The 24,900-nt window shown below is 32.9% G+C and overlaps 1 protein-coding gene across 1 annotated transcript; it reads right to left on the minus strand.

Moving 5' to 3' along the window:
- Window positions 1-4,472: 4,472 nt before the first annotated feature.
- On the minus strand, window positions 4,473-12,811 carry LOC132733017 (cysteine-rich protein 1-like). Its single transcript, XM_060719582.1, has 4 exons — window positions 12,625-12,811; window positions 7,284-7,378; window positions 5,674-5,731; window positions 4,473-4,685 (listed from the first exon to the last, which is right to left on the minus strand). Exons 1-4 carry the CDS (start codon window positions 12,662-12,664, stop codon window positions 4,639-4,641), a joined length of 240 nt encoding a protein of 79 aa, XP_060575565.1. The 5' UTR covers window positions 12,665-12,811; the 3' UTR covers window positions 4,473-4,638.
- Between the last annotated feature and the right edge of the window lie 12,089 nt (window positions 12,812-24,900).

Genomic DNA, 24,900 nt, shown 5'->3' on the forward strand with positions numbered 1-24,900 from the left:
TAATAATAATAAAACGCATCTACATACCGTTACTTGTTGATATCTTATATATACGTCGTTTCTATGACAAGTTACGTCAGAAAATTAGATTATGATTACGTCATAACAACGTTATTTACGTGATGAAAGTATAACATAATGGGTCTGACGTGTATCTATTATTTTTTTAATTCTCATTTATTATTTAACTTAACATTATGGTGTTACAGAAAAACATGGCGAAACACGAAACTAAAATCTGAATCATCCATTTTCCTTGCATTGATTCATAAAAATTGTATGAAAAGTAAGTTGTTACAAATATTTTTCTAAGAGTTTGTGTAGCAAGAATTAATATGAATGAACAATATGGATATTGATTTCAAATTCGTACATACATATAAAATGCATTGTTTTTATTTAATGTTTCTTAAAAACGGAAAATTTAGAATCGCGATAGTACTGAATGGCAAATTTGAATAAATAAAAAAGCGAAAGTGGTTAACCTTTTTTACTAATAGAGCCCAAGATCAACTGAGTCCTTCTAAAAGTGTAAAGCCCTATATAGAATATTGGCCCAATCTTTTCAATTTCAAATGGTTTGTTAACTCATTGGATTCTGCTGTTGTTGTCGCGAATTAAGTAAAACATTTATGTGAACATGACATTTTCGTCAATGTACTTCGCAAAGTCATAGAAATTCTATCTTTTCTTGCACACAATGTTAACGTTAAATATTTTAAAAATAAACATTAGCGTTTGTTAAAAAATTTGTGACGCATGCATTGTCCGATTTCCGCTCCTATCAATAATTTAAGGTAAAATATTACAGTATTACTTTCATTCACTGCAGTTATTCTAACTGAATGTTTCTTGTCCGGTCATGTTCAAAAAATGTGACCGTTGTCCGTTCTAGAATGAACGATGTCTCAGCAACGCGTTTTGACAGACATTGTCCGTTTTAGCTGTATTTGATTAGCAAAAAACAGTTTTTTACGATGTGATACGTTGGAAACACTGTGTGACTTTACATATCAAGCACTTGCAAATTTGATTCCCTACTACAAAACTGAAGATTAGTTGTTTCTGATTAAATAGAGTTACAGTAAACTCCGCTTATAACGAACTCATTGGGACATTCAAAATCTGTTCCTTATATCCGGAGTTCCTTGTAAGCATAAAGCGAATTAGTTCCTTGTATCAGGAGTTTTTATAGCGAACAGATTTACATATAACGAACTGATTGTTAAACATCGTCCGCCATTTTTAAGAGCATTTGATTAAGAATAATTAATCATTTATTTCTTTTTTAGACACAATACCCGAGAGCGTACATTTTGGAATTTGAAAATCCTTTGCTATTTCAGTTTTAGTTTTACTCCCTTTCTCAATTTTTCATAAACATCATATTTTGTTTCTTAACTCACTGCACTGTGCTTTTCGTTTTCTTTCAATCAATAAGAAAAAACAAGATTTTCCATTTTTCTTCCTTTTATATTGAGTATCTTCTATTATATTTTAAGGGTGACTTTAACTAATAATATATAGATTTCTTTTCATTTCAATCAAGCATACTTTGTAGTTTTCTATGGATTATGTTTGCAAGCATGCGTGATTATGTTGAAAACCGATAATTATTTTACTCGAGCAAACTATTAAAGAAAAGAAATTATAGAATAAAAGGAATTACCGTTTTATTTTTGTGACAAGAACTCAAGCTAAAAATATTCTAAATAGAAAACTATTACATACTTCTATACAAATTCATTTTCATATATTGAATTACATACAACAATAAACGGTACATTCCGCGAGTTTTATTCCGTGCCAATGAAAACGAAAGTTGAAAATGCGGGATATATTTACGAATAGACGATATTTGTAGTTCGTTATAAAAGTGTAATTTTATGCACTTTTAACTAAATTGGGACTAAGAAATGAGTTCCTTATAAGCGATAATTCCTTATAACCGTGTTCGCTATAACCGTATATTTTTATATGAAATAAAGAAGGGCAAAATTCGGGCCAAAATAAATTGTTCCTTATAACCGGAAGTTCGCTATAACCGTGTTCGCTATAAGTGAAGTTTACTGTATTTTCTATATCTAATGGTTAGCTATTGCGAACACAACTGCACTATATTAGCAAAATTATTCGCTGAGCACTCACTTTTCAATCAGTGAATATAACTCACTACATGGACAAGACACTCTGGACATTATTAATTCAGTAAACATAACTCACTACATGCACAAGACACCCTGGACACTATTCATTTAGTGAACATAACTCACTTCACAGAGAAGACATATAGGACACTTTTCATTAAGTGAACATAACTCACTACACGGACAAGACACATAAGACACTATTCATTTAGTGAACATAACTCACTACACGGACAAGACACAAAGGACACTATTTCATTTAGTGAACATAACTCACTACATTGACAATATACTCTGGATATTATTCATTCAGTGAACATAACTCACTACACGGACAAGACACTCTGGACATAATTTATTCAGTGAACATAACTCACTACACGAACAAGACACTTTGGACATTATTCATTCAGTGAACATAACTCCCTACACGGACAAGACACTCTGGACACTATTCATTTAGTGAACATTACTCACTACACGGACAAGATCCTCTGGACATTATTCATTCAGTAAACATAATTCACTACATAGACAAGACACATAGGACACTATTCATTTAGTGAAAATAACTCACTACACTGAAAAGACACTCTTGACATTATTCATTCAGTGAACATAACTCACTACATGGACAAGACACATAGACCATTATTCATTCAGTGAACATAACCCACTACACGGACAAGACACATAGGACACTATTCATTTAGTAAAAATAACTCAATACACGTACAAGACACTTTGGACATTATTCATTCAGAAAACATAACTCAACTACATGGACAAGACACATAGAACACTATTCATTTAGTGCACATATCTCACCACACGGACAATACACATAGGGCACTATACATTTAGTGAACATAGCTCACTACATGGACAAGACATCCTGGAAACTATTCATTCAGTTAACATAACTCACTACACGGACAAGACACACTGGACACTTTTCATTCAGTGAACATAACTCACTACACGGACAAGACGCTTTGGACACTATTCATTCAGTGAATATAACTCACTACATCATGTACATGGACAAGACACATTGCACACTATTCATTCGGTGAATATCACTCACTAAATGGACAAGACACACTGGACATTATTCATTCGGTGAATATAACTCACTGCTCGGACAAGACAAACTGGACACTATTCATTCAGTGAATAAAACTCACTATATGGACAAGACACACTGGACACTATTCATTCAGTGAAGATAACTCAGTACACGGACAAGACACACTGGACACTATTCACTAAGTGAACATAAGTCACTACACGGACAAGACACACTGGACACTATTCATTTAGTGAATATAACTCACTTCACGGATAGGCACACTCGACACTATTTATTCAGTGAACATAACTCACTACACGAACAAGACACGCTGGACACTTTTCATTCGGTGAGCATAACTCACTACACGAACAAGACACAATGTACACTATTCATTCAGTGAACATAACTCACTACACGGACAAGACACACTGGACACTATTATTCAGTGAACATAACTCACTACGTCTTGACACTATTCATTTAGTGAATATAATTCACTTCACGAACTAGACACACTGGACACTTTTCTTAACGGATTTTGACAGGATCGTAGATATATACGTGAATAATTGTTGACCTTAGACCTTTTTACCGCAAAAAAAACCTATGCATGGGATACTATTTGTATTTTTTTATACAAATGCTTCTTTGAAAGTAAGTGAGGTCCATTGATAAAAGATTCATATCGAATTATTTCCCCCTCATGGCTGTTGTTTTTATTTGAAATGAGTTGTTCAGGTCGTTGACTTCAAACCACAAGCCTCTAACCGTTGTAGGTTCGAGCCGCGCAGGCGTCGTCGGATTTTACGTCAAAAAGTTATCCAGCTAGCTTGCGGGATGTCGGTGGTTCTACTCAGGTATATTGCCTGAAATAACGTATAGAGGGGCACACTCATGGGCAGAGACAACCTACTGTCTCCTCATTTATAAGATAGTGATGGAGTCAAAAACTCATTCACAACCGATAGAAATAATGCTACTTCCTTTAATTGTGTAACTGCTTTTAAAATAGACATTTTCAGAACTGAAAATTACGAAAAAAACGAGGGAGAGAATAGAGTTCTAGCAGCAGAGCGGAAACAGTATCCAATCACACACTCAGCGAAACTTACAATACGCATATGACCGGTGCCCAGTGTGTCACCGCACAAGAAAGGCAAATTAAAGTTTATAACTTTAAAGGAAACAAAGACTGCAACTTTGCCATTCTGATGACTGGGTTTTTTATTTGAATAAAAGAACAATATATATTTCAAATTAAACATTTTATTGACGGTTAGTTTCAATTTATATAATTGCACTTTAGACATTTGTAGATTTAATGATAGCAATATTTCTAAATTGAAGATAGATTTGTTATAATGGGTTGTATATAATTATGCTTAAACATTTGTCAACCAGAAGATTAAAAAATCCTCATTTTTTATCAAATGTGTAGCTTTCGGCTCCGCCTCTTCCAAAACCTATAAGAAGAAAAATGAGCTGTTTAGTAAAATGATACTTACACTTAAAATGTGTTTTATACATATACAAGAATTCGAACACTTAAGATTTTAGATTAAAACATCACTAAAATGTGACCTTTTATCGCAACCTCATATGTTTAAATTATTGAGCTTTACAATTTGTTTAATACTTATAACAAATGCAATTTATGGTATTAACATATTCCAGTGTAAAACAAAATTTTAATGTACAAAAGATCTATTTATACAACAAATAAAATAGGAATAAAATTCTGTCGAACAAACAAAAAGAACTTCCGCAAACTTTGTTTCTAAATTGAGTCTGAAACTTTCAAACATATATCATATAAAACTATTAAGTAAAAATATTTCTCTAATATTTTTAACAGAAAAAGCCTTTTGACGTATGTCATAAATATATATATTAAGTTTTATTGCGCTTTGATCTTTAGGTTTGCCACGGTATTGTCAAAGTATTATAAGTCTTTAACAATGTAGTGAAAAACTGGCAAAAGATCTTCATGATTAAATTGTTACAATATGATATCAAATCAAGAGTAACAATTGACAGCACAAAATGAATATCGGATAAATATTGTATTGTTTCATTGCAAATTAGCAATGTATGCACCATCACTTAGCAAATCAAGACCTGTCCGCGGACAGTGCGCTCCAATTTACTCAGTGCTGAATCGTTGAATATAAGATAGGAAAAAAAGGTGCACAACTTTGCAAACAATAGGATTATCTGTCCTTTTAAAATGGTGTCGTTTTATGAAATTAAACATGTACATCATGCTTGAAGTGAATTGGTTTTATAGTTTCTGAGACAATTGGCCTTTTACTTAACGAAAAGGTTAAGCAACTCTGACACTAACGCAGACAAGGGGTTCATGCCAATAGCTCCACATATTTCTTATCGAAAACAGGAGCTAGAAGCATTAATAATACTAATACTTTTATGGATATTAAATACTTTACTTACCTCCAGGGCCGAACATTGCCGAATAGCACGGATTATTACAATACGGCTTTCCATCATGCTGAAATTATTTTTCAAAACACATTAAATATGAAATGCTTACATATAAACATAAATGGCGTCCAAAGTTATTAACAAGTTAAATGGTGATGTTGCACATTAAAGACGCCGCCAAATGATGTGAACAGTCACAGGTGATGTACAAAATCAGAATTGAAAATCGTTCTCTATTACAGTTGAATATCCGAAGCACTAGTAAATTTCTCCATGTTCTTGGTATCATGGTATGTGTCTGAAATTCTGAAATGTTTGCCTATTGCGACAAAGACTAAAACGTCTGGTCGAAGCAAAATAAATTGGATAACAAGTAAAATTAAAATGATTGGTAAACTTAAAATAAGTTCAAGACAATATATGCCGAGAATAGGTCCATTTAAATATTGGTGAGAATTGCATAATGTTCGAATGATTTTGAGGACGAACTGTCTGTTATTTTACAAATAGCAAAAATTTGTCTGTGATATCAAATAATAATTAATAGTTAAAAATATGAATAAATTGATAGATATATATATATCATCAAGATATGCCAGGGGAACTGAAATGTCATTACCTCTCTCAACGGTTAAGTTTAAGAACGATGGACTATAGACTGGCTCATTGGCACGTTATAAAATTAGATAATTATAAAAAGAATATGATATTCAAACATGGCACTATCACTTCAGTTAAACGTTTATTTTAATCCATTAAAGCTCTGTGACATGTTGTACATCAGAAAAAGCTTTTTTGTTTAGAAAATTTGAAAACAATGTGATTTTGTTAAAACAAAAAAATGCACAAAATTAAGTCTAAAATTTTCCCCATTGCTATACGGACAAATGCATATTTACTAGACGGCGCATAAAGTTTGAGGTTGCATAAAATTATACCAATAGATACAATCTGAATAAATTGTCAAGAATCGTAAATTTAAATTTTATAGACGACCTATAATTTGTTTTCCTTTATTGTCGTGAAGATACTTTTAAAATGTTCAAATGTTGTTTAAATATCCGTGTTATATTTATTGATTCAGTTATTTAATTTATCATTTAATGTCATTATTCTTATCCAATATTCTTACTTTTTAAAGATCCTGCACACAATCTTTTATGATTTTAAATCATAAATATGATGCTTTAATTAAGATTTATCAATATTGTTGGTTCAAAAAAAAAAACATTATTTATAAAGATATAACCGAATTTAACATTTCATGTAAATAAAAGGAGGTAATAAAAAATTTATTTTCCATAAAGTTTAAGTCAAATTTTACGATAAGAAATAAATGCATATATTTTAATGATAACAAATAATATGCACAGATATTTGCAGTACATATTTTAAATACTCTTCGATGTTTGAAAAAAAATTTATTTGCATAATTATGTACATATATATAATTTCACTTAGTGTGGTTTATCACTTTGATCACAACATAGAGGATCTTTAAAAAATGTAAAACGCAATTGTGTTATTAACAAAACAAAGATATACAAATACGGACAAATAGATATACGTTATTGACAGACGGGTGTTATTGAAGTTAAACATAAAGGCTACGGATTTACCTCAGCATGTGAGCCAGACGTCAACGTCTTCTTGCATTTCTCACATCTTAGACAAGGTCTGTGCCAGTCTTTACCGAGTGACGTCACCTTCTCGGCTGCAAAATAACGCAGAACAATAATGAAATGTATTAAGTTAATATTATTAATAACAATTGTATTAGATATGAAAAACAAGATCATCAAGGAAGGGCGGCTTTTAATGAACGCAACTCCCACATGTCCCAATACATGACCACCGGCAAGGAGCCCAGCAGGACACAAATGGATAGGGTACAAGGCAAAGCACGGACGGGGTGATTAAGCCGAAGCTCAAAATCATGTTGCGCTCATGTGGACCACGTCCTTCCCAAAATCCTTGCTCAACAAATCTGGAAAAACGAGATCCCTCGACGGCGATGCGAACAAATATATATATACGAATATATGTACAACAAAGTAGACTAGGTTTTAATGAATGTATTTATGGAAACTTTAACATCTTATATGCTCCCTAGCACTCAACATCTTAAGGACCAGAAAATATGAGAACACTTGGGTGATTTACGCGGGAGGTTTACATAGCTGCCACCCATCTTTTAGACCGGTTAATTTCCCGGAGGAGGCGGTGCAAAGTATGATTCATGGTCATAATATTCCCGTACTTGTATACGTTTCGTATTATAATACAATCAGCTTTATTCATAACTGTTTAATAATGACAAAACCATGTTTAAATAATGCATCAGGAAATACATTCAAGAATATAAGCAGACGACAGACAGTAAATTGTTTAGAAATGAGAAACAATATTCCTACGTATTACAAATCAAAGGGCAAAAGTTTGGAATCTTATTATCTTATTATTCAATTATTTCTAGATGACAAAACAAGATAACAAGTTCACACTAAATTTAACGTTACCATGGCAATCTTGTTAATGAATGTCTCGCTTTTTGTTCAATTTCAACGCCAGATATTATATTTTTTTATCAAATTACCTTTGATCACACTTACCAGCTGATATGGATATTGATTTTGATGAAAGTTTTTCCCTGATAATGACAGGTGTTTAAACATGTATTTATGATTTTTGTTTCTCTGATGAAGGCAATTTTGTGAGCATCGCAGATTTGCGAAAATGATATGTCTATGTCACCAGATATAGAATCAGGTCAGCCTGCACATGCATGTGTTTCGCATAATCCTAAAATCTACCTTATTTGAGGGTTGAAACTAACAACTAACAGTGCCAAAATAAAGCCTGGTATATAAACTACGTGAATTCAGCACGGTACAGGTTCAAATTCATTGCAGTCAATATGGTCTCCAAATAAGCCTATATTTGACTGAGAGTTAATGTTATTGATGATACATTTTATAATGTAGATACCTTTAAGATGCGCGCTTCATATCGATTTATCATGAGTGAATTTGTTTGTCGATAAACACAACATAAACCTTTCAATGTTTATTTGATAAATTGGAAATGGATTTTGAACGTACACAGCAACATAAATATTGTATTATGTTTCGGTTATAAATCATGTTGCTATCGATGTGGGTGTTAGTTACGTATGGATACGCCCTTTATAATTCAACTTTATCATAATTTGAGGACTTCGCAGACGACATACGATCTAAGCAGACGATACGTGATAAATGCGCACATGTTTTGATTTAATATTTTACTGCATACATTAAGACAATATACGGAAGCGCTTGAGAGCCGTAAAATTAGTAAGTGAAGGCATAAAAGAACATGAACTTGAGACCGGTAGTACCTTCCTGGAGTCTTAAGGTAGTCCTACTGTAATGCTTTCCCGCAAAATATTCTAACATCGCCAAATATCGTAATGAATCGGTCATTTCCGGAACGTTATTTTTCACATCATTCTTCCGTATTCAAAATATTTAACCGTTTATAACCGGCATTTAGTACATAGTGATAAAGGATGAGTGATTGTAAATAATCTAATGCCGAGGATTTTGAAAAAAAATAACGTTCCGGAAATAACCGATTTGCTACGATATTGACCGATGTTAGCTTTTTTGGCGGGAAACCATTACAGTAAGACAACCTTAATCGTATATCAAAATCCCTTAATTTAAGTCACTTGCTATGTTTCTTACGTTACAGGCATCAGTTGCACAACAGAAAAGATTCGAGCTTAGTTGTGAACTAAAGTTCTTTATCTTAAATGCATACCACCTGTGAAATTTATCTCATATTTATCTATGAAAGAATTCATAAGCATTGCAATCAACAAAATATTATAACACTTAAATATAGAGATAGGAGAGATTTAAGTACATGTACTCCTCAGTTGTTTGTTTGTTACATTTGTTTAAAAAAAAAAATGCCTATTAGATCTTACGAAGTCTTCGCTCCCTCGTGCGATTATATTCCTTTCCGGCTTCCGTATATTACTGACATGACAGCTTTGCTGCTTCATTCATGCAAATCTGCCGTTTTAATTGTATCATAGCATGTGACAGGTGTTTAGGTAATATGGGGAAACCTAGTGTAATGTAACCATTTTGTTTAACACATCAAATACATGAAGCTATGAGTAATATGTAGATCACGATGTAAATGAAATAGCTGATGATTTTGCAATAAATCAAATATTTGTCACACATGGTAACACAAACGGATTTTATGCTATGCTTAAAATAAAATAGTTTCTTCCCACACCAACTATCGATAAACAGCACTGTTGTATGCACCTTTAAACATTTAGTGGCAAACAATAAATTATTGTTGTTGTTGTGTTTTTGATGTTGTTGTTGTTTTATTTTATTTTTTAACTAACCAGGGAAGCAGATTCTCTCACTGAAGATATTTCTTATCATAATATGTTGAATAGAACTTTTAAACTTTAATAAAAACTTTATACAGATAATATTAAACATTCACTTTTCTTTTGAAATCCATTTTAATTCAAGTTTAAAATTTAATGATAATCATGTTCAATAAAACGGATTTCCCCTATAGGGTCTCTGAGTGTGTTTATATAAATATGTTCCGCTAGGACTATTATTATTATAATTAAAGGCCTATTATCCCTCAGAAATGCTTTCATTTCTCAAAAACTTGATTTTTTTTCTTTTTACATTTTTCAAAAAATAAGTTTTTGTCGCATATATGAACTAACTTTGATTCTTGTGCTCTGTTTAAAATTGGTATAACTATAAAGTGAATAAGTATTATGTATGGAAGTCAATGTAATACTTTGTTTACCTACCTAAACGACACATTACTGCACGCTCAGACTACTCTCTTCAGTTGTTAAACTTCCAACATGCTCTAAATCCATTATTAAAACATTATCAAACACATGTTTGAGATTTCTAAAGAATTAGAAAATATGAGTTTCTGAGATATACATGTGCCTATAATGGTCGTATGGTCGCGCACATTTTTTTCAACCCGATGTCATATGGCCAATGCATGCCCTTTTTAATGATATTACAATCTTTATGTATATTTATTTTGTTAAGAAAGTAATATATTATGAAAAGGTGATAGATCATCAACATTCGGTATCTTATACGAGAATTTCACGCTGGGAGTATTAGATTCGTCTGAATAAATTTCTTAAATTAGATATACATGAGTGAGTTTGTGTTGGTAATAACCTATGTGGCGGAAACTATTTCGCTTAAAGATAAAACTTATGAAAATTACTGAATAATATGCTTTAATACTTTTAGAATAACTACAGGAAAATAATTCAAGGGCAACAGCTGTCCTAGATGAGGAAACAAGATTCAAACAATTAGACATAACATAAATAAAATAACAGTTACAGAATTTACAATCCAAGCTGCGCATTATTTATGCAAAATCTGAAACCGTTTAACGGTTCCCCCGCTTTTAACAGAGCACGGACTATTTTTGTGTGTAGTGTGAAGCTTGAGCCATAGGCCAGGTTAAAGTACACATAACGGCCTTTTTTCAACATGCATGTAGAGGAGAGGTGCTTGAATCAAATGTTAAATGTAATTTTCACTACTCATACATCAAATTAAATCCATAAAGTGAGTCATATAGTTTCCGCCCATTACTATACTTTTATCTTCATTACAAATTTTCGCTCATATGTAAACATCTTGAACCATGAATTGTAAACAATGTTAAACATTTTATCACACTATCATATATCTTCACTGAGTGATACGAGAGTCGCGCTTGGTGATTATATTTTACTCATAAGTTAAGAAACACACACACACATATTTAAAACTAAAGTGATACTACAGCAACTGCCACGCCCACAGGAAATGGCAATTAAAATACTACTGTACTATATTGCGAATTTTAGGCCATGGTATATGTAAATAATAAATGGCAATTGTTTCAAAATTAAGTTTCGCCTCGAACACACCCACGAATTATTTTAATCATATTCTTTTTTTAAGACCATGTTATTGGTGATCGATTTATGGTCTTATGCATAACATAATTATAATATTCAAGTTTTTTTTCTTTAACATTTTAGTAAACCGATTTAGTAAAAAAGGGTACATAGGCCTTGTCTTGACTTGTATACTAGGGGATTTATATTTATCATAGTTTGATCATATTTTGAAGAAGTTTTAATTGAAAGAAACAAACCTGAGCAGACGACAGCTAATGTACTGGTCAGACTGCCCGGATGTGCAATTGATCAAGCTTTATTTACGGCAGCTTTGGCCTGTCATACTTATTTATTATTACATATACACGGATGTCACTTATACATGTATAGTCATTCCTTTGTAGAAATATATATTTACACATATTTAATTTTGAATTGAGGAAATATAATATTAGATAATGTTACAATATTTTTCAGATACAATACTGTAGTCCTGATGATTGTTTCTATAATTATTTAGCTTTGTTTCGTTCGATTTGTGACCAGGAAAATCACAACCATTCATTAAGTCACTTAATATGAGTCAAATGACAAAATTTAATGCATGCATTGTTTATATACACACGTATGAACTGAAGTTTTCGTGGATACTTTCCTTATAACATGTATGTTTTCTTAACATACCATAGCTCTTTATAGATAGGTAAAGAGTTTAATAAACAACATACTTGCTCATTTTATTTTTCCATCATTTTGATGAAGAATACACACGAATCTTTTACTTATTATAAATGCTTAATATGTTACTTGTATATGAATATTTTATTGATCTTATAATTGCAATATCTTATTGTTTATCAAGCTATATGTTTGCATGAATAATGTTGTATTGATTGATATCAGCATCTCTCCCTATAAAGTACAGACATTTATCAGTTTATAACCTTCTTTCGCCTAAAAACATTGAAATATTGTAAAAAGAAATTTAACTACTGACTTACCGAAGTAAACTTCCTTATTACAGTTTGGACACTTAGGCATGTTTTTATCTGTTTAAATCAATCCAACCTCACTTTATGAGAATAAATGTAACAGCCTTTCAGCGTAAACTATTCAACTATTCGCCGCTGTCAACTGGCTCAATACGACACTTTAACGCGGGATTCGTGCCGTGTGCAAAATAAACAGCAAGGGCGGATTCGTACTTTATCATATTATGAAGGCGGATTAGATATTACGCGGGCATGTTTTTTGTTGCTTTTTTCATTCAGATAAAAACGTGTGAATGCGAGAACATTTGTACATAATTTGAAAAAAAGAAGTTTTATGATTTTTTATATCAGTGTATTCATCTAGAATATAGTATGAAATATAATGAATTTCATGAGATTTCATATTTTACTTCTAGGACAGTTGTAGGGTTATTTCTTTCTTCTGCATCATTTAGCACTTGTTATAACAGAAATCGACCCAACTAAGAGCTACCTTCATATTGATCAGTCCAGTGTCGCGTAATAATCAAACGGGCGTAATCAGGTCCACGGTAAATACATGTTTTTTTTAACTTGGCTGTGACTTCGTTTTCGATTAAAGCGCTTTGAAAATTGGTATAAATATTCTGCATAGAACAATTATTTCTATGTATGTATTTGAATATTCTGACAATATTTATTTTCGTCAAAATCTGCAAAATCGCCAAATTAGGGCATTTTGGAAAAAAAACTCCTAGGTTCGTAATAGAAAGAGCACCGAAACACGAGGCTATCTGATTTGTACGAGGGGGCGTAGCCCCCGAGTATTAATCAGATTGCCGAGTGTTTGGGTGTTCTTTCTCTTTTGTATCATAGTCAAACATAAAAGCACGTTCCCTGTTGTCACAATATGAAACCCCGGCAAAAATGAACCAATGAACGAACATCTGAATATGACATATCTGTCGCTTTCTCGTTCTCTGCCGTCACAATATGTAAACCCCAGCAAAAATGAGCCAATCAATGGGCATGCTCTGGAGTGCGGGTAACTAATACCCGCACTCCAATTAACGCACTGTGCATGTATATGTTTACGATTTAACCCTGACACATTTTCAACAGAAAGGTCTCCAAACTATGATACAATAAAGTATTAAATTACGGTAAATAAATGCTTTTAAAACTTTGCGGGGGTATTTAACTTTGTTTCTTGCATATTGTTTCATTTCTAACTTGTATTTTGCATTAAATTTGTATGGTATTTTTATTATTCATTTTTTTTAAATTTTGATTTTGCTTTTATTTCTTAATGTACGCTTTAATGTCGGTAACATGTTATAACAGAATGCATAAGAAAAATACAGATAGGAAGATCTAAGTTAACTAATCTATAGTAATCGCTTTAACAATATAATCAATCCTATTTCAAACATTTCGATAGTAAATGTTACAAAAGAAATTGTAACACTGTCAGTTACCATAAGCTGATTGTCAAGACAGGGTTTCTAACATCATCTTCAGTTGAAAAATGCATTAAAATCAAGACCAATCCACAGACCAAGATCTTGTTAAATTAGATTATATAAATATAGTCTTGTCTTGCTAGTAAACGAGTTCATTCATGATGTCTTTGGAAAACTAGTAAAATACCGAACACTCACTGGAATATGTACGTATTATATTGAAACACTCACTGGAATATGTGCATATTATACCCATTATTGAAACACTCACTGAAATATGTACGTATAATACTCATTATCAAAACACTCACTGGAATATGTACGTATTATACCCATTATTGAAACACTCACTGGAATATGTACGCGTATAATGCCTATTATTAAAACACTCACTGGAATATGTATATACGTATATGTATTATACCTATTATTGAAACATTCACTGGAATATGAACGTATTATACCCATTATTGAAACACTCACAGAAATATGTACGTATTATACCCATTATTGAAACACTCACTGAAAAATGTACGTATTATGCCGTTTATTAAAACACTCACTGGTATATGTACGTATTATACCCATATTGAAACATTCACTGGAATATGTACGTATTATACCCATTATTGAAACACTCACTGGAAAATGTACGTATTATGCCGATTATTAAAACACTCACTGGTATATGTACGTATTATAATCATTATTGAAACATTCACTGGAATATGTACGTATTATACCCATTATTGAAACTCTCACTGGAATATGTACGTATTATATCCATTATTGAGACACTCACTGGAATATGTACGTATTATACCCATTATTGAAACACTCACTGGAATATGTACGTATTATACCCATTATTGAAACCTGGATACACATCTGCAAACAATGTTTATAATTTCTATAATTCTATAACCGTTTCAGGAGCATATGATGAAAGAAGTGTCCGACTCCTATTCTGAAGGTCGCATGTTCGAAAAACTCGCGGACATGCGAAAACTCGTGGACATATAGCTTAGGTTAGGACTTTGGGTCTTATATTGTGCAAAGAAAACCCCAAACTGATACGGAAACGAATCTACAAAGGAATCAAATTGCGTTTTGACGGTTGGCTCGAGAAAAAGGTATCTTTCACAAAAATTTAATACATTTTATATATAATAATAAACAAAACAAAGCGCCGGCACAGAGAACGACCATGCCAAGTGGAAATATCGCGGACATATTGATTTGGGCCTGGTTTTGTGCAAAAAAGACAGATACTGATACAAAAACGAACCTTTTAAGGAATCAGCCAAATTCTGTTTTCACAGTTGGCTCGAGAAAATCGTGTGTTTTACAAAAGTTGATACACTTTATATACACAAAGATCAAATTACCAGTACCATGGCACACGGAAATATCGCGGACATATCGCTTAGGTTGGGGCTTTGGACCTCATATTGTGTAAAGAAGACCCTCCAAAATGATACAAAAACGAATCTACAAAGCAGTCAGACAAATTGCGTTTTCACGGTTTGCTCGAGAAAATGCTGTCTTTTACGAAAATTGATACGCTTTATGAACAAATCGCAGGTACAAAAACGACCATGACACGAGGAAATCTCGCGGACATATTGCTTTGTTTAGGGATTTGGGCATTATATTGTGCAAAGACACTCAAAACAGATCAAAACAAAAACGAATCTGCAAAGAGATCATACAAACGGTGTTTTCACAGTTGGCTCGAGAAAATGGTATTTTTTACGAAAATTGATACACTTTATATACAGAAAGAACAAATTGCCGGTACAAAAAACGACCATCGCACGAAGGAATCTCGCGGACATATTGCTTGGGTTATATGGGTTATATACATGGGTTCCATGATTACCGCCGTTTAAAGACATCTTCGGATGATTCTAAATTCAAAATTTCACCTTTGTCATGATTAAATGTTGAATTCTGCTTAAACAGGTGCTAGGGGGCGTGAACGGTAGTTTGCACTTGACAGTGCCGCCAATGAACATGCGCAATCAAAACGAGCCTGCAACATTTTCAATTTTGCCGTTTTGGACTGTCTTATTTTCTCTATTTTAGGGCTTTGGGCCTTATATTGTGCAAAGAAGACCCGTCAAATACAAACACGAATCTGCAAAGTAATATTACTATGATACCAGAAAACAATACTGAACTTCATGTATTTGCTTTTACGTCGTAGTAAATGACTCATTTGAAAAGTTGGGGACATATGCACCAATACATTTTTTATGAGTGCTTATAAAAATGTTATGTAAAATCGGCGTGTAGACGAAACAAAGAGTTCAAGGGAAAAAACTCCAGAAAAAACAAGGGCTTGCAACAGACAATGTTATAGTCCCCTACCTGTGTACTGTCTATCTCAATCCATATAAATTGCAAAAGTAGATAGAAAGACAAAGAGATATACTGTGTCATTTTAAAGCATGTCATAGAAAGTATTTTGCAGAAACTTTTGCTTTCATGCTTTACATTTGTTAATGCCTTTTAAATATGTGACATTATGATGGGCGTCAATAACTACAGATATGCTTCTTTTATATCTCTTAATGCGTCATGTATTTCTGGTGTTTGTAATGTCCCGTGATATATTTAAAATAAAGAAAAACAGAATCCCTAAAGAAAGCCCAACACGGCATAATTGAAAATGTTGCTGGCTCGATTTGATTGAGCCTGTTCATAGTCAGTACTGTTATGTGCAAACTACCGTCCACGTGCCCTAGCAGAATTAAACATTTAACATGAACTGGTACAATTTTGAATTTTGAAACATCCGCAGATGTGCTCATATGGTGGTTATCATGGAACCTTCAATGTGACCCATGATAAGCGGCATATGGTCCCCAAGTAGAAAAATGCGTTAGACTTGCCACAAGTACAGAGGTACGTTTTCGTATCATGTTCCGACTGTTTGTATATATACAAGTTTTATTTAGTAGAAAATGTTTTAGAACACACACAACATATGTATAATGACCGAAGCTTGCAAACACTACATATTATTAAATGTCTTATTTTGTTCAAGGCGTGAAGAAAACGACTTTCCGCCACACTTATCACATTTGTGAGGGTTTACATTCAAATGGGTGTTAATATGGTGCTCCAGTTTGTGTTTCAGTGCGAACACTCTTTTTATACATGAATCAAAAGGACTCCTTTTATGAGAATGATCTATGTCGTGCTTAATAATTCCGTGTCGTCGAAGAGAATGTTTTGTATAATAATCGACGCTACAATTCTCGCACATAAAACGGTGTGAGCTTTTGATGCATGTTCCTTGAGCTTTTCGTCTGTATCACATAAAGTCTCACACTTGGTACAACTTTCTTTGCTAGAATGAAAATTGAGATATCTTTGCTATTTGTACTTTTTGCTGAAGTTCTTTGACAAATAGCACATAAAGCACATTGGTTTGAGGCGTCCTCTATTTCAACAAAAGAGTCATCCAGTTCGATGGATACTCTAACTTCTCTTCTATTGTCCTGGTTTTCCTTTGTCACGGAAAGTTCATTATGTTTATATATTTCGTTTCATCGGGTTATCTGAATCAGGAAATTGATATTATTTAGTAATAAGCTATAGATACAATGCACATACTAGGTCCTACAATCAGCAATCACAATTTTTATTGAATTGAAATGTTTATCGTTTAAATCAAACGTTAACGATATGTATCAAGGTGAATTGCAACATAAACTAATTAAAGGGAGAAAACTACTTCCGTCTTGCCTATCATTATCAACTTGAGTAGAAATAGCTACTACAAACCTTATGTATATGATCTTATATATAGTGTTGAGACCTTGGCTCGTGTTGAGGGCTATTTGAACCTAAAAAACATTTACATACATATTACACGCACCTGCTCACATACATTTGTTCACAGTAGAACTTGAAATGTTCGGTTTTCTGTAACAAATATAGAATCTATTTCAGTCATATATGACATCTTTGTGATTACGTTTTGTTTTTGTTGTTGAAAAGATAACAAGCTTTATTAGTTGTCTTTAAATTTAAAAGTATATATTTCTTGGTCTTCACATTTGAGTAGGTCTATTTTAACTTTTAAAGCTTTTATTTATAGAAATTTGTTGACTATGTCCCTCCTAATAAGCCTAAGCTTAATATCGCAGAAGGTGGAGCGAAAGGTTCGATGTTGAGCGCAAGGTTAAAATAGGAACTCAAATGCATTGAAATTTATGTACTTGTTCCGAGTCTTACAGGATTTTGAACAAGACGCATGGTTTACTGCGGAATTACTGATTAACTTTGCCTGTCGTCAATAAATACAAAAGTATATAAGATCATTAAAAATTCACATTCATCAGCTTTACACTTCAGCACATATTTAAAATTGCTTGCTTCGTTGCAAAATTATTTATTATATTTACATTTTCCTCAAATGGAAAGGCTATGTTTTCTTATCTCCGTATACAAATAATAGACTGTGCAACTGTCTGTAGTTACCCGAGGTTTAATATCTTGAAACCAGGCTAAAATTAAATCATGCGTAAACACATTTCATCTACAACCTAAAGGGTAACTGGAAAGTAATAGGTCACCATTTGGCAACTTAATACTATTTAAGGACATGATTGGTGACATGTCCGGGGTCCGTACTCTCAGTGCCTGAAAGGACAGATAGACCCATATTAAACTTAGAACACACAGACAAAGGGGAACTGTTTCACATGAAACATCACGCATTGAAGTTGCATTAGATTGCAATAAAACATCTGCATTTCTTCAATCTATCTTACAAACTAGTTTTTTTTTCATGTTGGTCATTTGCTTATTAAAATTTAAAGTTTAGATATCGTTTTATTTAGATAAAATTAATAATATCCAAGGCATTATGATAACCCTTGCTCTGTCTTTATATCAATAAGATACATGGTGCCGGATTCCTGGAACAGTACGACATTGACTTAAGGGTACCCGCCATATCACAGTATAAAACCGGTACTACTATTACGATATAATGACTTTTTCGTGTTTTGATGCTTCGCTTTAATTTCAACAACCGCTTAGATCTAAACAGACATTCGTCTACGTAGCAAAGTTTTTGGTTATTCTTAAAGTATGCAGTGCACAGCTGACCATACATTCCTTCGCAGCCATTTTACGCGTTTTGTATTTTTATTTAGGACTCTCAAAATAAATTGTGTCATTCCACAGGAAATCATGCGTCTTATTCGAATTCATATAAGAGTCTGCTGTTTTGCGGTCGTACTTCGCATAAAAACAATTTCCGGACAGGAAGTCTACACTTTCTCCCTGATAAGTATCATTAAATCCATGAAAGTATAATAGGCTACACCGCACGTAACAGTCAACCTTTTTGTGCTAATTCAGAAAGGATGGAATTTAAAGTTTTTAATAATTTGATTTTTTGCGCACTGCTGCTGTCGAGCACATACGCGAGAGAGCCTGAGGAGAGGGACTTTCGAACACAAACTTCTTGAAAGCCTCGTTCGTTTGGAACATTCAGTTACTACACTTGGGAGTAAGATTACCAGCATTGAAGAACGTGTGGAAAAATTAGAAAATGGAGGCAAGTACGGTGTTTTATTAAATTGTTAATTTTTCAAAGCCGTCATTCGTTGGTATCAACTTTATGTTATACTAGCATACGTTACTTTTTTAATCTGTTCTTACAATCTTACCCGTTGATTATTTCAATAAAATTCTAAATATACGTCATTGGAAAAATGAATTTATAGAAAGGTACAGATTGAGTTAAGCTAAGCTAATCTAAGTTAAGCTAAGCTACGTTAAACAATGTTAAGCTAAGCTGCTAAGCCAAACAAAGTTAAACTAATTTAAGTTTAGCAGAATTAATGAAAGTTATGTCAGGTTAAGGTAAGATAGGTAAGTGTTAGGTGCACGGTTAGGAGTCAAGTCAAGTTATAATAAAATGTAATTATACTGTATCACTCTTCACAAAACAATTTTAAGATACACTTATAAAAGGACACAAGCTTTTATCTCAAACCCTTATTTACTGTATAATGAAGAAGTAGTATTTGAAATAGCAGAAATATCAAACATTACACCACAAAAATATTGCCACTTCATTCTGTCATCTATAGGATATGTTATTTACTTTTTGACAACGGTTTATCCACCTTCCATTGAGATTTATAAAAAAGAAACTCCGTCGGTTATCAGAAAAATACGTTTGCTAACTCTTGCAGCATATCCGCCCCTTTGCGTGGCATAAATCCGTGCGTTTCTTGAAGACGATATTAAATCGCACTTTTATGTTTGATATGCCAAAATATCAACAATATAGCTATAACAATATGATTCTATGACATCTTTTAAAGTAAAGTAAAATCACATAGAAAATATTTAAAAAACTATGTGTGCGTGATTCAAAGAAATACTCTCATATTTGTTCCATGTAACCAAAATACCATCCCGCTGCAACACTTTCTTCTCATTACAAATTCAAAAGCGTAGTGTGACATTGTCACGGTGACAGGTTTGACCTAGATGTATAATCGAGAAGCATTTTGAATGACTTTGGTTCTTGTTGCTTGGTCATATGGGGGTTGCGTTCATTGAACGCCGCCTTTCCTTGTTGATCTTGTGTATCATATTTTAACTCGGACTCGTGATTCAAGATTAAGGAAATAGTTCATCAAACGATCACTTAAAGTGTTTGTTAATATTGTTTGTTAATATTCTTTCTAATTATTCAATCACCTTCCATCAGTACGTAAGTACTTTTAATAGTTATTTATTGGTGCCTTTTTTACTTTCCAGGCAAGGATAGTAGAAATGCGATTGCCTTCACAGCCGTTCTTAATAGAGAATTAAGTACTGAGTCAGGAGATATTATCAAATTCAACTCTGTATTGAACAATGCGGGAAATGGGTACGATCGCAACAGTGGAATGTTCAGAGCACCTATATCTGGAACTTACATTTTTGCCTTTCAGATCGAGCACTGGGATACTAAAGAGATGACTGGCCAACTTATGCTGGAAAACGTTCTTCAATCTAGTGCAGTTATTAGTCCGGGAGGGAAAAGTGCACAAGCACAGGACATGCTGTTGTCACGCTTCTGAGCGGACAGTATGTTTGGGTTCAAACTACCGGCGGTAAACTGTATGGGGCAGACACGTTCTATGGGACAGCATTTAGTGGGGCCTTTCTATATTGATGAAACAACTGGACAGAATTTTGAAAATTAATTTCAGATTTGTTGCAGATATTGTATTGCTTTTTTTTCTTTGTTTATGAACTACTTCTCTGAATGTGACTTTTGACAAATCAAGTCTATGACTACAGCCATGTACATGTATTTTCATAACTGTAAGTGCTTTTGTTTTTATGATGAAATATTTCTAAACATTATTGGTATATCATAAATAAGCTGTTCATGAAAGGTACGTGTACGAGGGTGGGTAATGCAATATTGTCAATAAATTCAACAGAAGATCAATTATTTTACAATATTCTATGTCATCCCTTCGAAATGTCCTCCTACAGAAATGCAAAGTTCCTGACGTTTATTCAAATTTTAAATGCTTTAACATAGTTCTTATTAGGTATACCTTTCAATAACTGAATATGGCCGACCCAAGTCTATTTCTACTCTTGTAGCGCGATGACGTGTAAACTTTTTTTCAGTCAGGAAAAAGGAAAAGGTCACAGGGTGCTATGGGGACTATGGTGGATGTTAAAGGACAGTCATTCGACACACGTCATCTTATTAATACTTACTGTGACAGAACGGCCTCTTTAAACAGAAATGTGGACAACGGTACCATGGGTACTGAAAAAAAACGTACGTTACTTTCTTGACACCAGTCAATTGCTTGGCAATGCATGGTCGACGAACATTTCGGATGCCCAAATGTTATTGTTACACTTGTGAACTGTTATTATCATTAGACACTGTAATTATCATCAGATACTGGTATTATCATCAGAGACTGTTAATATCAACAAAAACTGTTATTATCACCAGATCATATTATTATCATCAGGCACTGTTATTATCATCAGATAATGTTATTATCATCAGAGATTGTTATTATCCTCAGAGACTGTTATTATCATTAGAGTATGTTATTATCACAAGATACTGTTATTATCATCAGCGTTTGTTATTATCATCAGATATTGTTATTATCATCAGAGACTGTTATTATCATCAGATACTGTTATTATCAACAGAGACTGTTATTATCATCAGAGACTGTTGTTATCATCAGATACTGTTATTATCATCAGATAAAGTTATTATTATCAGAGATTGTTATTATCATCAGAGACTGATATTATCACTATAGAATGTTATTATCACAAGATACTGTTATTATCATCAGATAATGTTATTGCCATCAAAGACTGTTATTATCATCAGATACTGTTATTATCAACAATGACTGTTATTATCATCAGAGACTGTTATTGCCATCAGAGATTGTAATTATCATCAGATACTGTTATTATCATCAGATACTGTTATTATCATCAGATACTGTTATTATCATCAGATACTGTTATTATCAACAAAGACTGTTATTATCATCAGAGATTTTTATTATTATCAGATTCTGTTATTATCATCAGATACTGTTATTATCATCAGATACTGTTATTATCATCAGATACCGTTATTATCATCAGATACTGTTATTATCATCAGATACTGTTATTATCATCAGATACCGTTATTATCATCATATACTGTTATTATCATCAGATACTGTTATTATCATCAGATACTGTTATAATCATCAGATACCGTTATTATCATCAGATACTGTTATTACCACCAGAGACTGTTATTATCATCAGAGTCTGTAATTATCATTAGCAACTGTTATTTTCATCACAGACTGTCACAGACTGTTATTATCACCAGATACTATTATTATCATCAGAGACAGTATCTGATGATAATAACATAATCTGATAATCATAATGTTATTATATTCTTTTATTATCACCAGATACTGTTATTACCACCAGAGACTGTTATTATCATCAGAGTCTGTAATTATCATTAGCAACTTTTATTTTCATCACAGACTGTTATTATCACAAGATACTGTTATTATCATCAGAGACAGTATCTGATGATAATAACATAATCTGATAATCATAATATTATTATATTCTTTTATTATCATCAGATATTGCTAATATTACCAGATACTGTTATAATCATCGGATACTGCTATTACCACAAGAGACTATTTCCGCCACACTTATCACATTTGTGAGGTTTTACATTCAAATGGGTGTTAATATGGTGCTCCAGTTTTTGTTTCAGTGCGAACACTCTTTTTATACATGAATCAAAAGGATTCCTTTTATGAGAATGATCTATGTCGTGCTTAATAATTCCGTGTCGTCGAAGAGAACGTTTTGTGCAATACTCGACGCTACAATTCTCGCACATAAACGGTGTGGTTCGTGAGCTTTTGATGCATGTTCCTTGAGCTTTTCGTCTGTATCACATAAAGTCTCACACTTGGTACAACTTTCTTTGCTAGAATGAAAATGGAGATATCTTTGTTATTTGTACTTTTTGCTGAAGCTCTTTGACAAATAGCACATAATAGCATATTGCTTTGAGGCGTCCTCCATTTCAATCCAGTTCGATGGATACTCTAACTTTTCTTCTATCGTCCTGCTTTTCCTCTGTCACGGAAAGTTCATTATGTTTATACATTTCGTTTCATCGGGTTATCTGAATTAAAAAATTGATATTATTTAGTAATAAGCTATAGAAACAATGTGCATACTAGGTCCTACAATCAGCAATCACAAATTTTATTGAATTGAAATGTTTATCGTTTAAATCAAACGTTAACGATATATATCAAGGTGAATTGCAACATAAACTTAAGGGAGAAAACTCCTTCCGACTTGCTTATCATTACCAACTTGAGAAGAAATAGCTACAAACCTTATGTATATGATCTTAAATATAGTGTTGAGACCTTGGCTCGTGTTTAGGGCTATTTGAACCTAAAAAACATTTACAGACATATTACACGCACCTGCTCACATACATTTGTTCACAGTAGAAATGGAAATGTTCGGTTTTGTCAAATTTGCACGGACACAGGTTTTTAAACAAGCTGTATCAAAAAATCATCATTGACCTCGAAGATGTGAAATATCCTGAATGTTGGGGCCATATCAAAATCTGTAACAAATATAGAATCTATTTCAGTCATATATGACATCTTTGCGATTACGTTTTGTTATTGTTGTTGAAAAGATAACAAGCTTTATTAGTTGTCTTTAAATTTAAAAGTATATATTTCTTGGTCTTCACATTTGAGTATGTCTATTTTAACTTTTAAAGCCTTTATTTATCGAAATTCGTAGACTATGTCCCTCCTTATAAGCCAGCTTAATATCGCAGAAGGTGGAGCGAAAGGTTCGATGTTGAGCGCAGGGTTAAAATAGGAACTCAAATGCGTTGAAATTTATGTACTTGTTCCGAGTCTTACAGGATTTTGAACAAGACGCATGGTTTACTGCGGAATTACTGATTGACTTTGCCTGTCGTCAATAAATACAAAAGTATATAAGATCATTAAAAATTCACATTCATCAGCTTCACACTTCAGCACAAGTTTAAAATTGCTTGCTTCGTTGCAAAACATTTTTCTTTAAATTTTCCTCAAATGGAAAGGCAATGTTTTCTTATCTCCGTATACAAATAATGGACTGTGCAACTGTCTGTAGTCACACAAGGTTTAATATCTTGAAACCAGGCTAAAATTAAATCGTGCGTAAACACATTTCATCTACAACCTAAAGGGTAACTGTAAAGTAA

This window comes from Ruditapes philippinarum, unplaced genomic scaffold, assembly GCF_026571515.1.
Source record: "Ruditapes philippinarum isolate M1 unplaced genomic scaffold, ASM2657151v2 ctg6690_1_1_1_1, whole genome shotgun sequence".
Taxonomy (NCBI): domain Eukaryota; kingdom Metazoa; phylum Mollusca; class Bivalvia; order Venerida; family Veneridae; genus Ruditapes; species Ruditapes philippinarum.

Bases quoted from the DNA above. Each gene is read 5' to 3' on its own strand.
- LOC132733017 (XM_060719582.1), bottom strand. From the start codon at position 12,664: ATGCCTAAGTGTCCAAACTGTAATAAGGAAGTTTACTTCG. The intron at 7,379-12,624 runs GTAAGTCAGTAG...GTTATTTTGCAG, and splicing joins TAATAAGGAAGTTTACTTCG to CCGAGAAGGTGACGTCACTC. The intron at 4,686-5,673 runs GTAAGTAAAGTA...TTCTTCTTATAG, and splicing joins GGCAATGTTCGGCCCTGGAG to GTTTTGGAAGAGGCGGAGCC.